The 19,181-nt window shown below is 43.1% G+C and overlaps 1 protein-coding gene across 3 annotated transcripts in view; it reads right to left on the reverse strand.

Annotated features, from left to right (window-relative positions):
• The window catches only part of LOC111870019 (G protein-activated inward rectifier potassium channel 3), a 132,576-nt gene that overhangs the window by 11,413 nt on the left and 101,982 nt on the right, over window positions 1-19,181 (reverse strand). For all 3 annotated transcript variants that reach the window (XM_033753651.1, XM_033753650.1, XM_023861948.2), the window contains exons 2-6: window positions 10,756-11,080; window positions 8,468-8,568; window positions 6,847-7,120; window positions 6,345-6,537; window positions 4,560-4,814 (exon numbers count right to left, since the gene is read on the reverse strand). In XM_033753651.1, coding sequence (XP_033609542.1) covers window positions 4,560-4,814; window positions 6,345-6,537; window positions 6,847-7,120; window positions 8,468-8,568; window positions 10,756-11,080 — 1,148 coding nt within the window. The remainder of the gene's footprint in view (window positions 1-4,559; window positions 4,815-6,344; window positions 6,538-6,846; window positions 7,121-8,467; window positions 8,569-10,755; window positions 11,081-19,181) is intronic.

Here is a 19,181-nt window from a genome sequence, read left to right on the forward strand (position 1 = left end):
CCCAATGTGACTCAAATTTTATTCGCGAAACTCTTTCAGAACACTTCAACATATAATTAAAATATTTATGAGTAAAGTTTAAATATAATTCCGTCAACATGAACACGGCGTTCTTCAAAATGACAGCCGATCAGCAGCGTTTAAAAGTTTTATTCCACGTAATACTGTATTTATCATAAAATCAATACATTACTTGGTGATATTTCAAAAACGAAAAAGTTTTTCATTACAGTACTGAATGCAATATCATACATAATGGCTCCACGCCTTCCCACACAGTTCGTATGATAGAACACGTAATTTGCATCACTCATTTATATAGGTACATGCTGCTGCCATCTGTTGAGCTGTCAAGCGAAGCACTTTGTCAGTCTTCGCAAAAGCCGACTTTTAAATAGTTTTATTGTCATGACAAAAGGACTAAAAATGTTGATTTGGAAATAAATACTCGCTCGATTAACCCAATTGCATAAGGTCTCAATTGAAAGAGACTGGGTGTCTCTCTGTTCCATTTGCGAGGCGCGCTCCACAGTTTCAGAACCACCGTTGCACATTAAGTCTGTTCTTTTCCAGACCCTTTTCGTGACTTCATAAAGACAGTTAAGCCATCGTGTAGCCCCCGCGTGTTCTCCAGACGCGTGAATTAATGTTCTGTATGTGTTAAGTTACTATAAATATAAAATGTACTGTTGCAAGGTTAAATCAAAAGTTTGATTTGTTTCATTCTGGTCCGTCACAATAACAATTACAAATTATAAATCACTCCGTCCAATGTGACCTGTAAGTTTTTTACTACATAAAAACTTAACACCCTTACATGTTTCGGTCTCTGTGGACCATCTTCAGAGGGCAAACATCACTACAAATAGGAAACCACTATCACAAAATTTGTTTACACGCAAACTTACACGTACACTTATATTATATATATACACAAATTATGTGATAGTGGTTTCCTATTTGTAGTGATGTTTGCCCTCTGAAGATGGTCCACAGAGACCGAAACATGTAAGGGTGTTAAGTTTTTATGTAGTAAAAAATTTACAGGTCACATTGGACGGAGTGATTTATAATTTTTAAATCAAAACATGTTTCACGTGGCAATGGCATTTATTTATTTACTTATTTATCGGTGTTTTCAACAACTCATATCACGTAGCGCACAGCGCAGGAGTTATCAATGAACAATTAGTTGGAGAAGTTTTTGAAGGAAGCGTTTGTGACATAATTTGACGTATGATCCTGACATTTGCCTACAGGGACTGGAGAAAACCACGAAAACGTCAGTCAAGATAGCCGGTCCTCGGACCGAGATTAAAACCTAGCTTTCTCGGATTTGAAGCAGAATTCTGTTCTAAAAGATTCTGACACTCAGAATTACTGAGTTTTAGGACTTTATTCATCGTTCGGTTTTCTGAAGAATACAGCGTTTTGGAAACTGTTCGAAGAGTGACACACGGTAATATAAAGGTAAATTTTTCCCTGTGCTTAACTAATTCAGCACTACACCATGAAGGCGTATGGGGGAGTGGATGTATAGATCCACATTTTCTTGACCTCGGCACTAGCTAGAGGTGAGTGATCAGCTTCACGCCCCTGCCATTTTACCCCCGGTACCCATTGGATAGGGGGGCCTTAGAGCCGGTCTGGATGATATGGAATAGAGAAAATTCTAACCCTACCGGGACTCAAAACTCCGACCCCTCGATCGTGCAGTCCACAGGCAGTCGCTATACCGACTATACGACCCACGCTCACACACGGTGATATACTGTCATATATTTCGAACAAAATCATCTGCTGATGAACCTCCCGAAACCTGTCCCCTTATTCTCGGAACACGCTGTATAATATACATTGCAAAACGTCAGAAGCGGGAAGGAAGCCAGCCCACATAAATACGCAACGTCATATCCGGCATTTATATGCAGCATCTATTGTTCCACAGAGGTCCGCTTAACGCCGTATATTCTGGCAACTTCTCTGACATTCTTACTATGCGGGCAAGTTGAACGTTCCCTCAATCTTTTATATAAGGAACTTACTTACTTACTTACTTACTTATGGAGTTGAGCCCTTCTTGAGGAGAAGCCAAATCTTCAGCTACTCAAGCATTTCCCAGCATTTAATGGAACCCGAAGGTTCATTACCGTGTTCACAAGAGCTCTCCACTGGTCTCTATTCTGAGACAGATTAATCCAATCCATACCATCCCATCCTATCTCTCTAAGACCCATTTTAATATTGTCCACCCACCTACGCCTTGGTCTTCCCTGTGGTCTCTTTCCGTCTGGCTTTCCCACCAATATCCTACATGCACTCCTCATAGCCACCATTCGTGCTACATGCCCTTCTCACCTCATCCTCCTTGACTTGATCAGTCTAATTATATTATGTAATGAACAGGAGTTAATATACTATGAGGCTAGAATCAAAGCGGCGCCAAACAGTTCACGCTTTGGAATTATTTTTAAATAGGGTCTCACTCTCCGAGTATAGAAAAATCTATACATTTATGTGGATTAGATACATAACTCGAATTTAGGAAACATAGTGTCACGCGGTGGAGTATGACTATAGACGGGGTTTCTATTGGTAATAGGATTTATTGTACATTTATACAACTCGTTACTACATTTCACAAATCACTATCACACACATACTAGTGTTCTCAGCTTGCAGTCTCCATTTGCCGTTCTTGGGTAGCGGCTTCTAATGGCGGACGTTCCCTTTCTGGGTCCCCGAACTGCCCTTGCCTCAGCTACCGTCTTCTCATAGCAACAGCTCACAACGACTCGCCTGTTTTATCTAACTCAGTACCGCACCAACTAATCTTCGCTCCTGACTGACTCTTGACTTGTCCTGCTTATAACATCTCGGGACGGACCCCGCAGAAAACACTGCTCCTCTGTTGCCGTGGAAACATGTCTGTTTGCAGAGCTGTTATTTAGCATTGCCTCTTGTATAGTTGCTTATTTCGCAGTCGTTTCCTAGAAACGGGTCTACATACCACAATATGTAGAATTCTGGCGGGAAAATTTCCATATATAGATGATCTTTAATTAAACCTGCACTCAAAGGGGAGGAAAACTTACACTATAGACCCAAATAGATCTTCATCAACAGGCTATGGCAATGTATTCAAGCGCGGATTTCTGTTCTATCGGTTACGAATGAATCTTAATATTATATGAATACTGTCGGATACTTGGTCAGTTGGGAAGCAAATTTTCAGAAATAATAAGGTAAAGTTGTCCCTGTACTTAACTAAGTAAGCACTACGCCATGAAGGTGTATGGGGGAGTGAATGTCAAGTTTCACAACTACTATTTTGAATGTATTTCACATCTCTAACGTATGTTTTGCCGGTCACAGTAGCCGAGCTCTGTAAGGCATGAACTGTCTTCGCTCGCTCGGAAGCCGGGATCGTGGGTTCGAATCCCGCACAAGACGTGTTGTCCTGTGTTTAGATAGATACCTTGTAACGAGCTGATCACTCGTCCAAGGAGTCCTACCGTCTGTAAAATGATCATGGAGCTGAAAAATCAGAGGTCTGGGACCAAGTAGGCTGTAGAGCCAGTGAAAAAAAAAACATACGTTTTACAGGTCCTGCTCTTCTCAGCTTCCTTAATTTAAACATTTGACAAAGGATAAAAGATACAGATCTGCTCATTATGCAGTTTTCGCCAGCCTTTTGCTACTCCCTTCCTTTCACATCAGATGTTCTTGGAATCCTATTTCGAGATTTCCCCAATCTATTTTCTTCAATTTCGGTGAGACACCGAGTTTCACGTGGGCACGCGGTAGCGTAGTTGGTTGAGGCACTATGCTACAAGCCGGAAGGTCGCAGGAATCGAATCCCGATAAAGTTGATTTTTCAATTGACCTAATCCTTCCAGCCGCACTGTGGCCCTGGGGTCGACTCAACCTCTAACAGAAGTGAGTACCAGGAATCTTCCTGGGGGTAAAGTTCGAATCCCGATAAAGTGGATTTTTCAATTGACCTAATCCTTCCAGCCGCACTGTGGCCCTGGGGTCGACTCAACCTCTAACAGAAGTGAGTACCAGGAATCTTCCTGGGGGTAAAGTGTGGCCGACGCGTATGGCTGACAACCTTACCGCCATCTGTGAGCCGACTGTCTAGAGAAAATGTGGGAACCTCGACGCCTCACAAACCTTTGGGCCTCCACTTCCTGTTACAGGGATAGCTTTACTTACTTTACCGAGTTTCACATTCGATAAACAAATATTCTGAAAACCAAACACGTACAGATTGAAGGATAGGGGTTACTACCTTCCAGGATGTGACAATATATGGACTGGTACATCGTTATTGACGTTTCGGAGGGTTTAATACTTCCATCTTCAGGTTAGAAGGGTGTGAATATGGAAGCAGGGCGTTCTTCCGAGACTTGGGTGACGGCGTCTCAGCCCAGGTGATAGTAGTTCTCATAATGACCGCTGTGAGGACACGAGGGGAATATAAAAAGAAAATGTAATGTTCAAGGAAGGAGAAGAGAGAACAGCAAGTGAGATAAGAGGCGCAGGCGCAGAGTTACCTAGCCTCTGTTGATGTTCGTTGTTCCTGTGCCGTTGCTGCTGCTGTTGCGCGATCTTGAGGTCATCCAGAGCTTTGGCGCTGCACAGCGGTGTGTCCACTTCGTACGTGTTGTTGAAGAGGCTATAATCCACCTCATATTCTCCCGTGTCCTTCTTAAACGATACTAGAGGCTCGAAACGGTGACCCCACAAAACTTCACTGGGCAGGTAAGACGATCTCGCCTGTGTCGTCATCCCGGTGGATTCGATCACGCCTGCCAACAGAAAGGTATTTTAAACTCTGTACATTGTTTTCGAAAGAAATAACTATCGTAATTGTTGTTTATGGGTAATAATTAACATGCCTTAAAATTAGTATAAAAATGTATACTTATTTAATCAGATATTTGGCCAACGTGCATTGTTGTTGTTGTTGTTGTTGTTGTTGTTGTTGTTGTTGTTGTTGTTGTTGTTGTTATACAGATTAGTTTAATTTTTTTCGGTAGACGATTAATACAATAAAGGGCAGAGATTCTTGTTTTCGTGTTCTGTTAATCGTCCAGAATATCTGTGATTGTATAAGCGTTCTATTATTTACTTCATAAGAAATGTCACACCGTGACATTATTCTATTCTATAGAATAATGTCTATATCTATATTCTATATCTGACTGAAAAATAATTACTTTAAAGCTAAATTTATATTTTCTTTTGAAAGTAACGGCTACTGGACTTCCTGAGGCTCTGTAACTTACTTAACAGAAGCGAAATTTTCTTGAGAAACTGTCAGCCTCTTAGGTGGTCAGTAAGTTCACTGTCATATATCTTACTCACTCATGGAGCTGAGCCCTTCTGGAGGAGCCGCCAATTCTGCAGCTACTCAAGAATTTCCCAGCATTTTATGGAACCCGAAAGTTCATTACCGTGTTCATAAGAGCCCTCCACTGGTCCCTCTCCTGAGACAGATCAATACAATCCATGCCATCCCATCCTATCTCTTAAGGTCCATTTTAATATTGTTCACCCACCTACGCCTTGGTCTTCCCAGTGGTCTCTTTCCTTCCGGCTTTCCCACCAATATCCTCTATGCATTCCTCTTCTCCCCCATTCATGCTACATGCCCTGCCCACCAAATACTCCTTGACTTGATTATTCTAAATATACTTTGCGAACACTATCATATATATATATAATATCCAATAATTAATTTTCATGAATTTACAGCTTTATTCTGCTTTCTATACACCCCCATAAAGAGGCACAAGCACCTGCGCAACTGTAGGTGAAAGGTAAAATTGTCGCTGTATTTAGCCAGTAGACTAAGGGGGCCCATACACGTACGAGTCTGGTTCGCGAGTCCGACTCGGCTCGGGTTCGAATGAGCCAAACTCGTCCGTGTGCGGATCGCCACGCTCATGCGTGTGTGATGAAATTAATCCGAGCCCGGCTCCTCGCCAAGCCGGACTCGCGAACCAGACTCGTACGTGTATGGGCCGCGTAACACGCCAGAAGTACATATCGGGAATTGGAGGTGAAGCTCCTCCATCATTCTTGACCTCGGCACTATATGATCAGCTTCACGCCCAGTCCACTTTACCCCAGGAGAAGGAGCCTCTGATACCCATATGATATAAGGTTGGGTGGGTCTCAGAGCCGGTGTGGATGCGGGAATCTGCCGGGAGTCGAATCCCGACCGTCTAGCATATAGCTATACAGAGAGCTATCCCGACTCCTGGGGCAAATATAAGGCTTACACATTTCTAGACTCTCTCTAAACCGGGTAAAAATCCTGGGTCAGTGTTCACCTTCGAGAATGACGACAATTTCAAACCGCTCGCGTATCATTTCGGCGGCAGACAGAACGTAGAGCGGCGAGGAGGGGTCGATTTTATGTACTATCGTAGTGGGCCAGATGAAGAAGATCTTGTCCTCTTCGCCGTCCCCGCCCACTGTGAGTTCGTGCTGGTAATATGGAAGCAGCTCTCCCTCTTGCGTCACCTGTGGCACACACAGATTTCATTGCGCTTTATCAACTTAACAGGTCATAAAAGTAAAAAGTAAAGTAAAGCTATCCCCATACCAGGCCGTGAAGGCCCATATGATTCTGAGACGTTGAGGCTCCCACATTTTCTAGACAATCGGCTCACAGATGGAGGTGAGGTTAAGTAAAACTATCCCTGTAACAGGCCATGAAGGCCCACAGGGTTGTGAGACGTTGAGGGACCCACATTATCTAGACAATCAGCTCACAGATGGGGGTAAGGTTGTCAACCGAAAACACGAGCGAGAAATGACGTCATAACATACCTTCCTCTTGATAAGCTGGGCTCTGACATGAGCCTCGACGATGTGAGACTTGCGCATGTCTCCCACCCGGAACATGAGACAAAGATAGCCGTCTCGTTGACATATGACAGCATTGCGACTGAATAGCAGTGTCTGTGTGCGTTTTTTGGGACGTGACAACTTGGCGAATACAATCCCCACCATGAAGGCCTGTATCATCACTCCCACTATACTCTGCAGACACATCACGAAGATGGCTTCCGGGCACTCCTCAGTCGTGTGCCTCGACCCATATCTGCAAACATTAAATCACTTTACAATCAACAAAACAAACAAACCCTGTAGCCTGTAGTCCACAAGCGAACTCTACCGACCGAGCGACCGCCGCTTATCGGCGAAGTCAGTGCGAACTTTTGCGGATAGAGGGTGTCGCGTGGTCAGTGCAACGAATCCCCACGGCCGTTAATCTCGGTTTTCTAGTCCGAGAGCCGCTATATTCTCGAAATAGCTCCTCAGTTATCCTCACGAGGCTGAGTGGACCCCGTTCCATACCCAATACTTCTCAGAAAAACTGGTAGAGCCGGGAATCGAACTCGGAACCTCTAAATTTGTAGCCAGGAATTCTGACCACTAGACCAGAGATGCGGTCTATTTGATGTCACTAACACAAACTCGGTTATAACAGTTCACACATTCAACTCCTTCTGGATACCGAATCCCTCACTGTTGTCTGCATCTTGCACCTCTGGTCTTGTGGAATTCTCTCGCATTCTGGTTCTTCTTCTTCCGATATCCGTGTGTATCCTGTCTTCACTTCTCTTCTATACTTCGCATCTCGCTGAACTTCTGTCTTCTCGATCTGTTATCTTCGACATTCGGGCGGTCTAGAAGACACCTTCTCGAAGGGTTGTGTTTCGCGTTTTCGATGTAACGTCTCCAGAGTATTGGTTGCCGCGAGGAACTGAAACGGCTAGGTAACCGTTACCTAGGAAATTGTTAGGCGAAGCTCCGTTCAGCGGGTGGGGGGATCGCGGCTTTCAGGCGTCACGTCACAGTATGTACTAGTCTGACCTGTCGATGCCTAATCCCATTGGCACTGTGCTGAAGGAGGGTGGAGTCAAACTGTTGATCACCCATCCGACATCAATCCATCACCATGTCGCTTAACCTGGTGTCCCAGCTGTCAATTCATTTCGTTTTAATTTTTTTTTTGTAGCTTGCTCTTCCCTGTGTGCCTCCTTGGGATTCTCCTGATCTGTGCGCGTTTGAGGGTCCCAGTAATCAGAGACTGTGATTTCATGCTTAGCTGAGTTAGAAACCTTCCTTTCTGTTGATGTTGTCTGGATGTAATTTTATTTCCATTGTCTTTTCGACAAGTCGGTCCACGCAGCCTCACATTTTGGCTAGTACCTCGTGGCTTGGAACTTGATGCCATATTCTGCCACTGTGGATTTGTCCGGTTGGCACAAACGTAGATGCTTGTATGCCCTTTACACTTTGTTTCAGTGGCTTGAACTGTCTGTCCTATAAACAGTTTTCCATATTTTCACGGAATATTGTACATCTCTTATATAGCAATTTAAACTTTATGATTATCTGCAAGCAGCTGAAGACTGTAGAAATTAAGCTGATAATTCCTTACCCTATTGTGTGCTGAGTTTCGACGCTAAAGAGAAAGCAGGATGCAAACCCCGAAATGTCCTTCACACATGGTGTCCATTCTTTCTCTTCAGAAACAGTGCGCTGAAACAGAACACAATAAAAAATGTGACATAAAAATGGACTAAATAGTTCATATTAGCACTAATACCAAGCTGTTTCAGACGATGACACTTCTGGCTTGTATTTGGGAGGTACTGGGTTCGAAACTTAGATGGGACACTGACTATAATGGCCGAGATGTTTCGTGGTTTTCATTAGTCCCTCCAGGCAAATTCAAGAATACTATATTGATTAGAAAAATTCCGCTACTATCCAAATCTTTTTAAACCCATAATCCATTAACCATCCTCTCACTGAGTGCTACATGATCTGAGCCAGCCGGTCACGGTAGCCGCGCGGTCTGAGGCATGAACCGTCTTCGCTCGTTCGGAAGCCGGGATCGTGGGTTCGGATCGGTTTCCTGTGAGGTACGGACTGAATTCTTATATATTATTCTTATACACTGCCGGTCACAGTAGCCGAGCGGTCTAAGGCATGAACTGTCTTCGCTCGCTCGGAAGCCGGGATCGTGTGTTCAAATCCCACACAAAACATGGATGTTGGTATGTGTATGTGTTTATTCTGTGTTTGTGTTGTCCTGTGTTTGGGTGGAGACCTTACGATGGGCTGATCTCCCATCCAAGGTGTCCTACCAACTGTGTATATGATTAAGAAAATGAAAAGCCGCCAACAAGGAGCTGTAGAGCCACAGATAGATAGATAGATAGATAGATAGATAGATAGATAGATAGATAGATAGATAGATAGACAGATACACGGACGGACAGACAGATAGTCTAAACTACTATCAACGTGTTAATTAAACCATAAGGAATAAATAAAACAGCGGATATTTATAGATGAGATGTGAGGCACGTCTGAAACGATGAAACCCACACTGCGTCATTTTTCTATAGCAGATGACAAATGAATAATGCATGACAACTGAACAACGCAGACTACGGGTACGCTGTTTGCGAGGAAGCTACCAGGGCTGCAGTTTACTTTCCTGGTATAAGGAGCAAAGAACATTAATCAAAGCAGATGGATTCTCTTTTTGAAATGTATGCTAATATTTCAGTTGATGAAACATATGGACGGATTTTTTTTTAACATAAATTATCTTCTGTTTTGTATTCGTGGGGCTTCGCCCGACGCATTGTGTATCGAGACTACATTGCATCGTCACAAATTCTCAGCGAGCTCTTGACGTCACTCTTAATGTGCATCCCCTGATTAGCTCTAGAAGGGAAAAGGAACGTTGGATATGCAAAACATCCTGGGTAAATGCATATAAAATTCTGGGTAGAAGACTACCGGAGAATGGACCAGTTGGTGCATATGAGCATAGACTAACAATAGCGTTAAATATAACTAACTCCATGGAACAGTCTTTTTTTTTTTTTCAGAAATTAGTACTTTCTAAACCACCTAAGAAATTTCCAGCATTTTGCAGAACCCGAGCGTTCACTCCTGTGTTCACAAGAGCCCGCCACTGGTTCCTCCCCCCAGCTACATGAATCCTCTCGATATCCCATCCTATTTCTCTAGGATCCATTTTAATATCATCCTTCCATGTAAGGCTATGTATTTTTAGTACTCTCTTTCCTTAAAGTTTTACCATGGAAAATCTGTATGCATTCGTCTTCTCACCCATGCGTGCCATATACCCTGCCCATCTCATTCTCCATGAATTGATAATTATATGAGGTCAAGAATAGAAATTATGAAGCTCCTCAACATGAACATTTCTCCGGCATCATATTATTTCATCCCTCTTGTGTCATATATTGTGGAATTATGAATTGCATTAAAAGAGTAGATACGAGTATATGATGATTTTTGTCAAGACAGTGAAGTAGATTAACACACAGTAACTCTTCATAAGCCGGTCACGGTAGCCCAGCCGTCTAAGACACACACTGCACTTCGCAGTGTGTATGTGCGTTTTTCTGTGTTTGTGTACAGGTAGAGGCCTTGCGACGAGCTGATGACCCGCCCAAGGAATCCTAACGAATGTCCAAGATGTAGCAAACCGAAGTGAAATGGAGAGTTTCGTGGAGGTAGGCCAAGGCCCGAATTGGAGCTGTAGCGCCAAAGAAGAAAAACAACTCTTCAAGAAATAGCCTGTTATTTGGCTCCAGCATCTCTGTTAGTGTACTGCATTAAAAAATACGATTATTCACTCAACAATGGATGAATCTGAGGTCATACATGCGAGGTACTCACTCCTGGTGATGACATTGTCGCGTTGCTGTTGGCCGTAGAAGCAGCAAGTGCCGCGGCCACTCTGGGGTTACTTTCTGGACTAAGGTCCCCATGCGAATACACGATTAGCCACCAAATAATGGCGAAGCCGAGCCAGGAGAGTAGGAAGTTGAGGGCGAACACAAGGAGAGTCCATCTCCACTGTGCGTCTACGAGTGTTGTGAAGATGTCTTGTAAGTAACGCCGTCTTCTCTTGGCCACGTTCCCTTGTATGACGTTGCAATCGCCGTTCTTGAAAACAACTCTCTTTCTTACTCGCCTCGAGCTGAATCTGGCTTGCCGGTACCTGCGCACAAACACAATTTTATCATTGTCGGTCAAACTGTAATTTATTTGGCCAAAATATAAGTAGCATAAAAACGTATCTGGTAAAGAGGTTGGTCTAGAAATAACGCTAAGAAAACCAAACATATATCTATGTGTCCTCAAAAGATTCCAGAACAAAATTACGACATAAAAATAGCTAAAAAATCTTAGAAGTTGTGACTGAATACAAATGTTTTGGAGGAAGAGTAAAAGTAAAGCTATCCCTGTAACAGGCCGTGAAGGTCCATAGGGTTGTGAGACGTTGAGGGTCCCACATTATCTAGACAATCGGCTCAAAGATGGCGGTAAGGTTGTCAACCTTACGCACCGGCCGCGCTTTACTCCCCAGAAAAATTATTTAATTAATTCCTGGTACTCATTTCTGTTAGAGGCTGAGTCGACCCCAGGGCCATAGTGCGGCTGGAAGGATTAGGTCAATTGAAAAAAAAAATTGAATGACCTCAACGGGACTTGAACCCGCAACCATTAGTTTTTTACAGTCTCACGTACAACACTATATTCTATAAAATATATTAAAAGATATTCACTTTAAACTTTTATCAGTACATGTTTCGACCAATGTGGTCATCATCAGATGTTAAAATTATTGGACGAGGAAACTGTTGTCTTGTGTTTAGTGGCTTATGCTGCGCCATGGCTGCTTTATCTGGGGAAATGGGTCCCGGTACTCATTGAATACGAGGCTGGCCTGGAGAGCAGAACATTTTTGACGCTGCTAGGGTTTGAACTCCGGCCTTCCAGCCCGTCGCTATACCGACACCGTCAGTGTATTGGCCGATATTTATAGCATAAGCATTAACTGCAGTTTTGTTACGAGACGTGTGCTGTTGCCTGATGGTAATCTCGAAAACTGAAACATGTAGCAGGCTGGAAGTAAGAACACAATGTATCTAGTTTATAATATACACAAGGTTGTCCCTTTTTTGCCAAAAATTCAAGAGGAAAACTGGGGTGCGGCAAATATTCGAAATCACAGTTCATTTAAAAAAAAATATATTCATAATTAGTAATACAGGGTGTAATACTCCTGAAATACTATTCCAAGAAAATTATTTTTTCTATAATTTCTGTCTGAAAATTGTGGTGCGGCCTATACACGCACGCGGCCTATACATGCGTAAATACGGTATTTTATCTTGTAGCAAATTCCCTCAAATATAATGTTTCAAAGAGTTTTTTGTCAGAATCAGTAGAATGGTGATTATAATCCTAAGGAATCTTTAGATACTGTTTTTTTTTTCATTTCCTATGCCAAATGTCATGCAGGCGTTACAACAAGAAAAAGTGCGAAGATCAGANAAGAGAGCTGGAGGTTAACTCATTTTAGTGTATCACTAGTGTATTATGGATTGAAGTTTTGATCTATTCCTACGTATTACAAAAATTACATTCTTTTCTCGCTATATTTTGGTACAGTAGATTCAGAATTCGACTTTCGGACGTTTTTTTTTTAAATCTTGTAGCAAATTTTTAGTGTTTTTTGTTGTATTGATGTATATTCTTTTCCATGTTACCTGTAATATCCTCATTATGTTTAATGGGTGTGCAAATTGATCCCCGGAATTAAGGGACGAACATAGACTGTGTATGAGAAGAGGGCGTTGAGGAGAATATTTGAACCGAAGAGAGGTGAAATGACTAGAGGTTGGAGAAAACTGCATAATGAGGAGCTTCATAACTTGTACTTTCCTCCAAGTATAACTAGAATGATCACGTCAAGGAGGATGAGATGGGCAGGGCAAGTGGCACGAATGGGGAAAAGAGGAATGCATATAGATTTTTTTTTGGAAAGCGGGAAGAAAAGAGACCACTAGGCAGACCTAAACGTAGGTGGGAGGTTAATATTAAATGGTTCTTAGAGAGAGAGAGAGATATGAACTGGATTGATCTGGCTCAAGATATGGAACAGTGGAGGGCTCTTGCGAACATAGTAATGAACATTTGGGTTCCATAAAATGTTGGTAAATTATTGAGTGACTGAGGGACGGCCTACTTCTCAAGAAGGGCTTAGCTTCATGTTTATAATCGGCAATTCTATATTTTGCATCAGCTCCGAGGAATCTCGCATTAATCCCGTCTCATTTCTATTTTCTTTAACGTTAAACAAACGGATTTTCCAAAAAAAAAAAAGCACACAGTTTAACGCACATTTACTGTGAACTTGTATCTTCCTTGCCTTGAATTTTATTTTCAGTTCGGAAAATGGCTCTCAACTTCAAATCCCCTGTAAAATAGTCAGACTCTAAACTTTGACAATAATAAACTTTTCTGCTTTTCCTTCTTTTTGGCTTCTGAAATGTTTTGAACTGTTCAACACACCTGTTCCATTGTACAGTCAACACTCAAATATTGCAGGACCTTTCACTGCCAAAATCCTCTAAATTCATCGCTTCGTAAAATCTTGCAATAGAACAGCGCTATTTTCTTGCACGAGAGTGCCAGTTCATCAAACACAGTACCCGCCATTGTTCACGCTTCAATTTATCGTCTTGGAGTATACTGAGAAACAGTGTTCGTTCAGTTGGCAGGCCTGCGTCCCATTTTACACTACACATAGTGCAGAACATAAACCAGGTTAACCCAGATAAAAGAATGAAAGTAAATACACTTTCAATAACAGTTGAGGATGTGGCCTAATTTATGTGCTACTGTTAATGTTAGACGTGTAAATAGACTTAACGTCGCACCTTACAATCGGAATACATCAAGTATGCATCAAATTGCGTGGATCAGGGAGTAAATTAAGAGCCCGCGGACCCAGCCAGTCCCACATAGAGTATGTGTTCCTTATTTGTAGAGTCCTGTAGTAATACCTCGCATTTTCGCCACTTCGAGTAAACCTGGGCCAAATTTAACCTAGATGTAATTTGCCTTGTGTTACTTCAAACATAACTTTTTGTTGCATTCGAAGTTCTAACTACTGCAACTATAAAGAATGCAGTCTTCTGAATTGTAATGTCATGTAGTTCGGAGAGAACTTGACGTTTCGGAGAAAAATATCGTCTTCATCCTCAGGATCCTGGAGTAGGCCAGGCAAGAAACTAATATAAATAGCCGAACAGGTCTCCTTGCTTTCTACTTCTGCCTCTTAGCTTATTTTCCTTGTTTTAAAATGTCTAAGGATGCTTATAAAATTAACTATGTATCCCCCTAACGCCTGAAAGTCGGAACAGTGGAGCCAGAAGGGACGGTCGTTGCTAGGCTTATGATATAACCTTGCTGTCTGTATGTGCACCCTTATCGATATTAGGCAACGGCTCGGTAAACCCGTTCCAGAGGCAATGAATACACATGCAACAATAGAAGAATTCTTGGATGCGTCGTATTCTATGCGGTCCGTGTCGTAAAGTAAATAAAAGTAAAGTAAAGGTATCCCTGCAACAGGCCGTGGAGGCCCATAGGGTTGTGAGATGTTGAGGTTCCCACATTTTATAGACAATCGGCTCATAGATGGAGGTAAGGTTGTCAGCCTTAAGCGCCGGTCGCCCATTACCCCCAGGAAGATTCCTGGCACTCATTTCTGTTAGAGACTGAGTCGACCCCAGGGATCAAAGGAAAGCAGGCGATTAATTCTTCGCAGAACTTTTTGTTCTTGCTTCGCTTACTCTTCGATCTGAAGATGGAGGCGGTATATTTGTCGGAAACGTCGGGCTGTCTCCGAACTATGCTGTGTTACAATCCAGAAGACCGTATGCTTCAAATGGATAGAATTTAACATACATTTATTAAGGTACGGTGGAGTTGTGTCACAGTAATTAGCAAGGGAGAACTCATGATCGGCTTATTCAGAGTAAACAGCTTCATTAAGCACCGAAAATCGCATATCTGCAATCAAAGACATTGCGTCTGCGTACACCAGCTTGTATTACACGCAACAGTTATTAAATAATTACAAGGACCGCGCCATAGCTCAAGCGGTTAGTCGCTGGCTTCCCACCGCGGCGGCCCGGGTTCAATCCCGGGTCTGGTCAAGTGGGATTTGTGGTGGACAAAGTGGCGCTGGGGCAGGTTTCCTCCGAGTAATTCGGTTTTCCCTGCCAATCTTCATTCCACCAATTCCTCCACAATCACCCTCACCTATCATCTGGGGCTGGTACAATAGGCCAGAAGTAGCCGCAGTACAAGGGACTTAGTCCCACCCCACTAGCAATAAAAAAATTTATGACAACCATTTTTAGCCTCCTTTTCTTTTTTCGACATAAAATTAAGGCTTATGAGATCGTCATGCTGTGTATCTGTAAATCCCAACCTAACAACTTTGAATGCCTGAATGTTTCTAGGCAACGGATTGGTAAAAATGTTACGATAGAAGAATTCCCGTCGTTTTCTATGCGGTCCGTGTCTTATCAAAGTGTAGTAGAAGAATATTTCTTCCCACAACTTCTTGTATATATATGACGCTACATGCATATATCGTGAGTAGATAACAGTTTGCGTATGTAATTTATGTGAAGCATCATTCAGCAGTTGTAGTCTACGCATGAGGAATATTTAGCTGTGATGTTCAAAATTTAGTGAAGCGAAGACGGACTGACGCATGAGAACAAATTGGATAGTTCCTTCTTCATCTCAAAGGAGTCCAGAGAATTTAAGATTTATGTAATGCCGGGATAGCATAGTCGGTATAGCGACTGGCTACGGGTTCCACGACTGAGGGGTCGGAGTTCGAGTCCCGGTAGGGTCAACAACTTTCTATTCTCAATGTCGTGCAGGCCGGGTCTGGGGTCCACCCAACCTCCTATCCAACGGGTACCGGGGGCTCTTTCCAGGGGGTAAAGCGGCCGGGGCGTGAAGCTGACCACCCACCTCCAACTAATGTCGAGGTCAAGAAAATATGGATCTATACTTCCATTCCCCCATACGTCTTCATACGACAACTTACCTTTACAATGCAACTGTCAGTAGCTCAGGCTCTATGGCTCAATCGGCTGGTAAGAGGAAACTGAAATGATGTGGAAACTGGTCGTGACCTAATTTTAGGTACCCCGGCATCTGCATAAAAGGACTGAGGAACTCCACTCAGGTTAGGCCGGTGTCGGACCTCAATTTGAACACGAGACCTCCTGAATATGAAGCAGGAATGTTACCTACTAGAACGTATGTTTGATTATGGAAATCAACAATTCATTTGATATGTGACATTCTTATTTTGAAGGTATTTTGACTGCTCTTCTTTTTGACTAGCGGGTCATTGATTCCTGTGGGTTAACAGCATGTAAAGGCAGGGATATGTGTAAGAGACGTGTGGCAGCTGGCACGAGTGAGTCAGCTCAGATCGCGACAGTTTATTTAAATCTGTAACATCCTGACCGGTGCTTCCACGCATTCTGAGCACTATAGTTTCAGTGCCCTGAGGTTTAGTAAGCGCACTTACTCGAACTAACACACTCGCTAGTTAATCACGCACTAGGATATAAGGTGAATGTAAATTTGTCCCTGTGCTTAATTAATTAAACAAGCCTCTAACAGAAATGAGTACCACGAATATTCTTGGGGCTGAAGGGCGGCCGTGGCCGGTCACGGTAGCCGAGCGGTCTAAGGCATGTACTGTCTTCGCTCGCTCGGAAGCCGGGATCGTGAGTTCGAATCCCACTCAGGACATGGATGTTTGTGTGCGTTTTTCTGTGTTTGTGTACAGGTAGAGGCCTTGCGACGAGCTGATCATCCGCCCAAGGAGTCCTACCGTATGTCTAAGATCTAGAAAAACCGAAGTGAACGGAGAAGATCATGGAGGTAGGCCTAGGCCCACTGGGACTGTAGTGCCAAGGGAAAAAAAGGCGGCCGGCGCGTAAGGCTGATAACCACACGGCCATCTGTGAGCCAATTGCCTAGAAAATGTGGGAACCTCCACATCTCATAACCCTATGGGCCTCCACGGCCTGTTACAGGGATATCTTTACATTTTTACTATGCCATGAAGACATATGGGGGAGTGGAGGTATAGCTCCAACATTCTTGACCTCGCGACAAGATGGAGGTGAGTGGTCAGCTTCACCCCCAACCGCTTTACCTCTAAAGAAATAGGAAAATGAGTGGGCCCCAGAGCCGGTTTCAACATTATCGAGAAGAGAAAACCCTTTCCCTTGCTGGACATCGAACCCTGACCGTCCAGCCCGTAGCCCGTCACTATGCCGACTGAGCTACCCGAACTCGCTAATGAAACACTGAACGCATGTTCATAATTTCAAATGTTATTTCTCCGAGCAACCACGTTTTATATAAAAAGTAAAGTAAAGGTATCCCTGTACCAGGCCGTGAAGGCCCATAGGGTTGTGAGACGTTGAGGCTCCCACATTTTCTAGACAATCGGCTCACAGATGGCGGTAAGGTTGTCAGCCTTACGCGCCGGCCGCGCTTTACTCCCCAGGAAAATTATTTAATTAATTCCTAGTACTCATTTCGGTTAGAGGCTGAGTAAACCCCAGGGCCTAGTGCGGCTGGAAGGATTAGGTCAACTGAAAAAAATTCAAAGACCTAATCGGGACTTGAGCCCACGTCCTTCCGGCTTGTAGCATAGTGCCTCAATCAACTACGCTACCGCGTTATATGGTGGACATAATTATTTTATCTTTAGCGTTATTTAAATTTTAATCTTTATGTCCATGTCAAAGGATGTTTCCACACTTACAACTACACATACGAGTATATGACATGTCTTCTTCTACACAGGCGTTAATGTCTATTGAAGCTACCGTTGACTATTCCGTCTTTTTGTAGGATGCCGAATGTCTCTTTTGCTAACTGATTTATAATTAAAAAGATGCATGCAGTTTCCTGTGGATTCTCTGAGTCTCTGATTTCTGTATCTGTCAATTTATTTTATATGTTAGAAGCTTGTTACTTGTTCACTAATGCCATCTATTCTGTCTTCTCATGTATGTCGCAACGCTTCCTAGAAATCGAATGTCACTTTTCTGCTTAGTGTTTGACTTATCCAAGATCACTTCCGTGCAATGACCTTGGGAGTAACATGACTGAAAACCTTTCCTCTGCAATATTAGGGGCCCCGCCTACTCAATCCAATTATAAAATCACAATAACCAATACTGACAAAATATATGCATATATCAAGAAGCACTTCAAACTAATGTTTCTTGATAGTGAAGACAGCTGACGACAAAGAGACTATCGTATGCAGATCCACCTACCGGCTAAATTAGCACTACCTGCAACCAGCGCGTGCTGCACTCTGTCGGCGCTCTTTAGTATTATGATCTGAAGCTGCAGCGTTGTGATTTTATTGTACAGAGAGATAAGCAGGCATACTGGCGCTGGGTCAACGGTTGGAGGGAAATCCCGTCATCGACTTCATCTGTTATGATCCGTCTATATCCTTAATAATGAAAGACTTACACCGTACATAGTAGGACAAAGCTCATGTAATGTAAATTACAAGCTAAATGAAAGTGTACAGCTCTGGAATAATGAAATATAGGAATCGCGTGTTTGAATCCTGTTCGGTGCATAATTATCTGCCCTCATTTCACGGTGTGGTGTTGTCCTCTGGTATAATTCGCGTGCGCCCAAGAATTATAACACAGAGATGATATATGCATCGCTTCACAGGTTAATCAAACGGACAAACGAGAAAACTAACGAACTCAGCAGCTCAACGTAAAGTTATGGGTAAAGGTAAAAAGTGAAGTTGTCCCTCTGCTTAACTAATTAAAGAGTACGCCATGAAGGCGTATGGGGGAGTGGATGTATAGATACATATATTCTTGACCTCGGCACTAACTGGACGTGAGTGGTCAGCTTCACACCCCAGCCGCTTTACCCCTGGGGAGAGAGTGCCGGTACCCATTGGATAGGAGTTTGTATGAACCCCAGAGCCAGCCTGAACGACATGGAAAAGAGAAAATTCTTGACCCTACCGGGATTCGAACTCCAGCCCTTCCGTCGTCCGGCCACTAGGCAGTCGCTATGGTCGCTATACTAACTGCAATATCCCAGCTCCTAAAGCTCGGGGACGTTTCTCAAACTAGGCAAAAACTCATAACAGCCATCATATTTATAATTCAGTGCTGTGTCATGTACTCGTACGTAGTTAAAGCGTAACA

The sequence above is a fragment of the Cryptotermes secundus genome, unplaced genomic scaffold (genome assembly GCF_002891405.2).
Source record: "Cryptotermes secundus unplaced genomic scaffold, Csec_1.0 scaffold109, whole genome shotgun sequence".
Taxonomy (NCBI): domain Eukaryota; kingdom Metazoa; phylum Arthropoda; class Insecta; order Blattodea; family Kalotermitidae; genus Cryptotermes; species Cryptotermes secundus.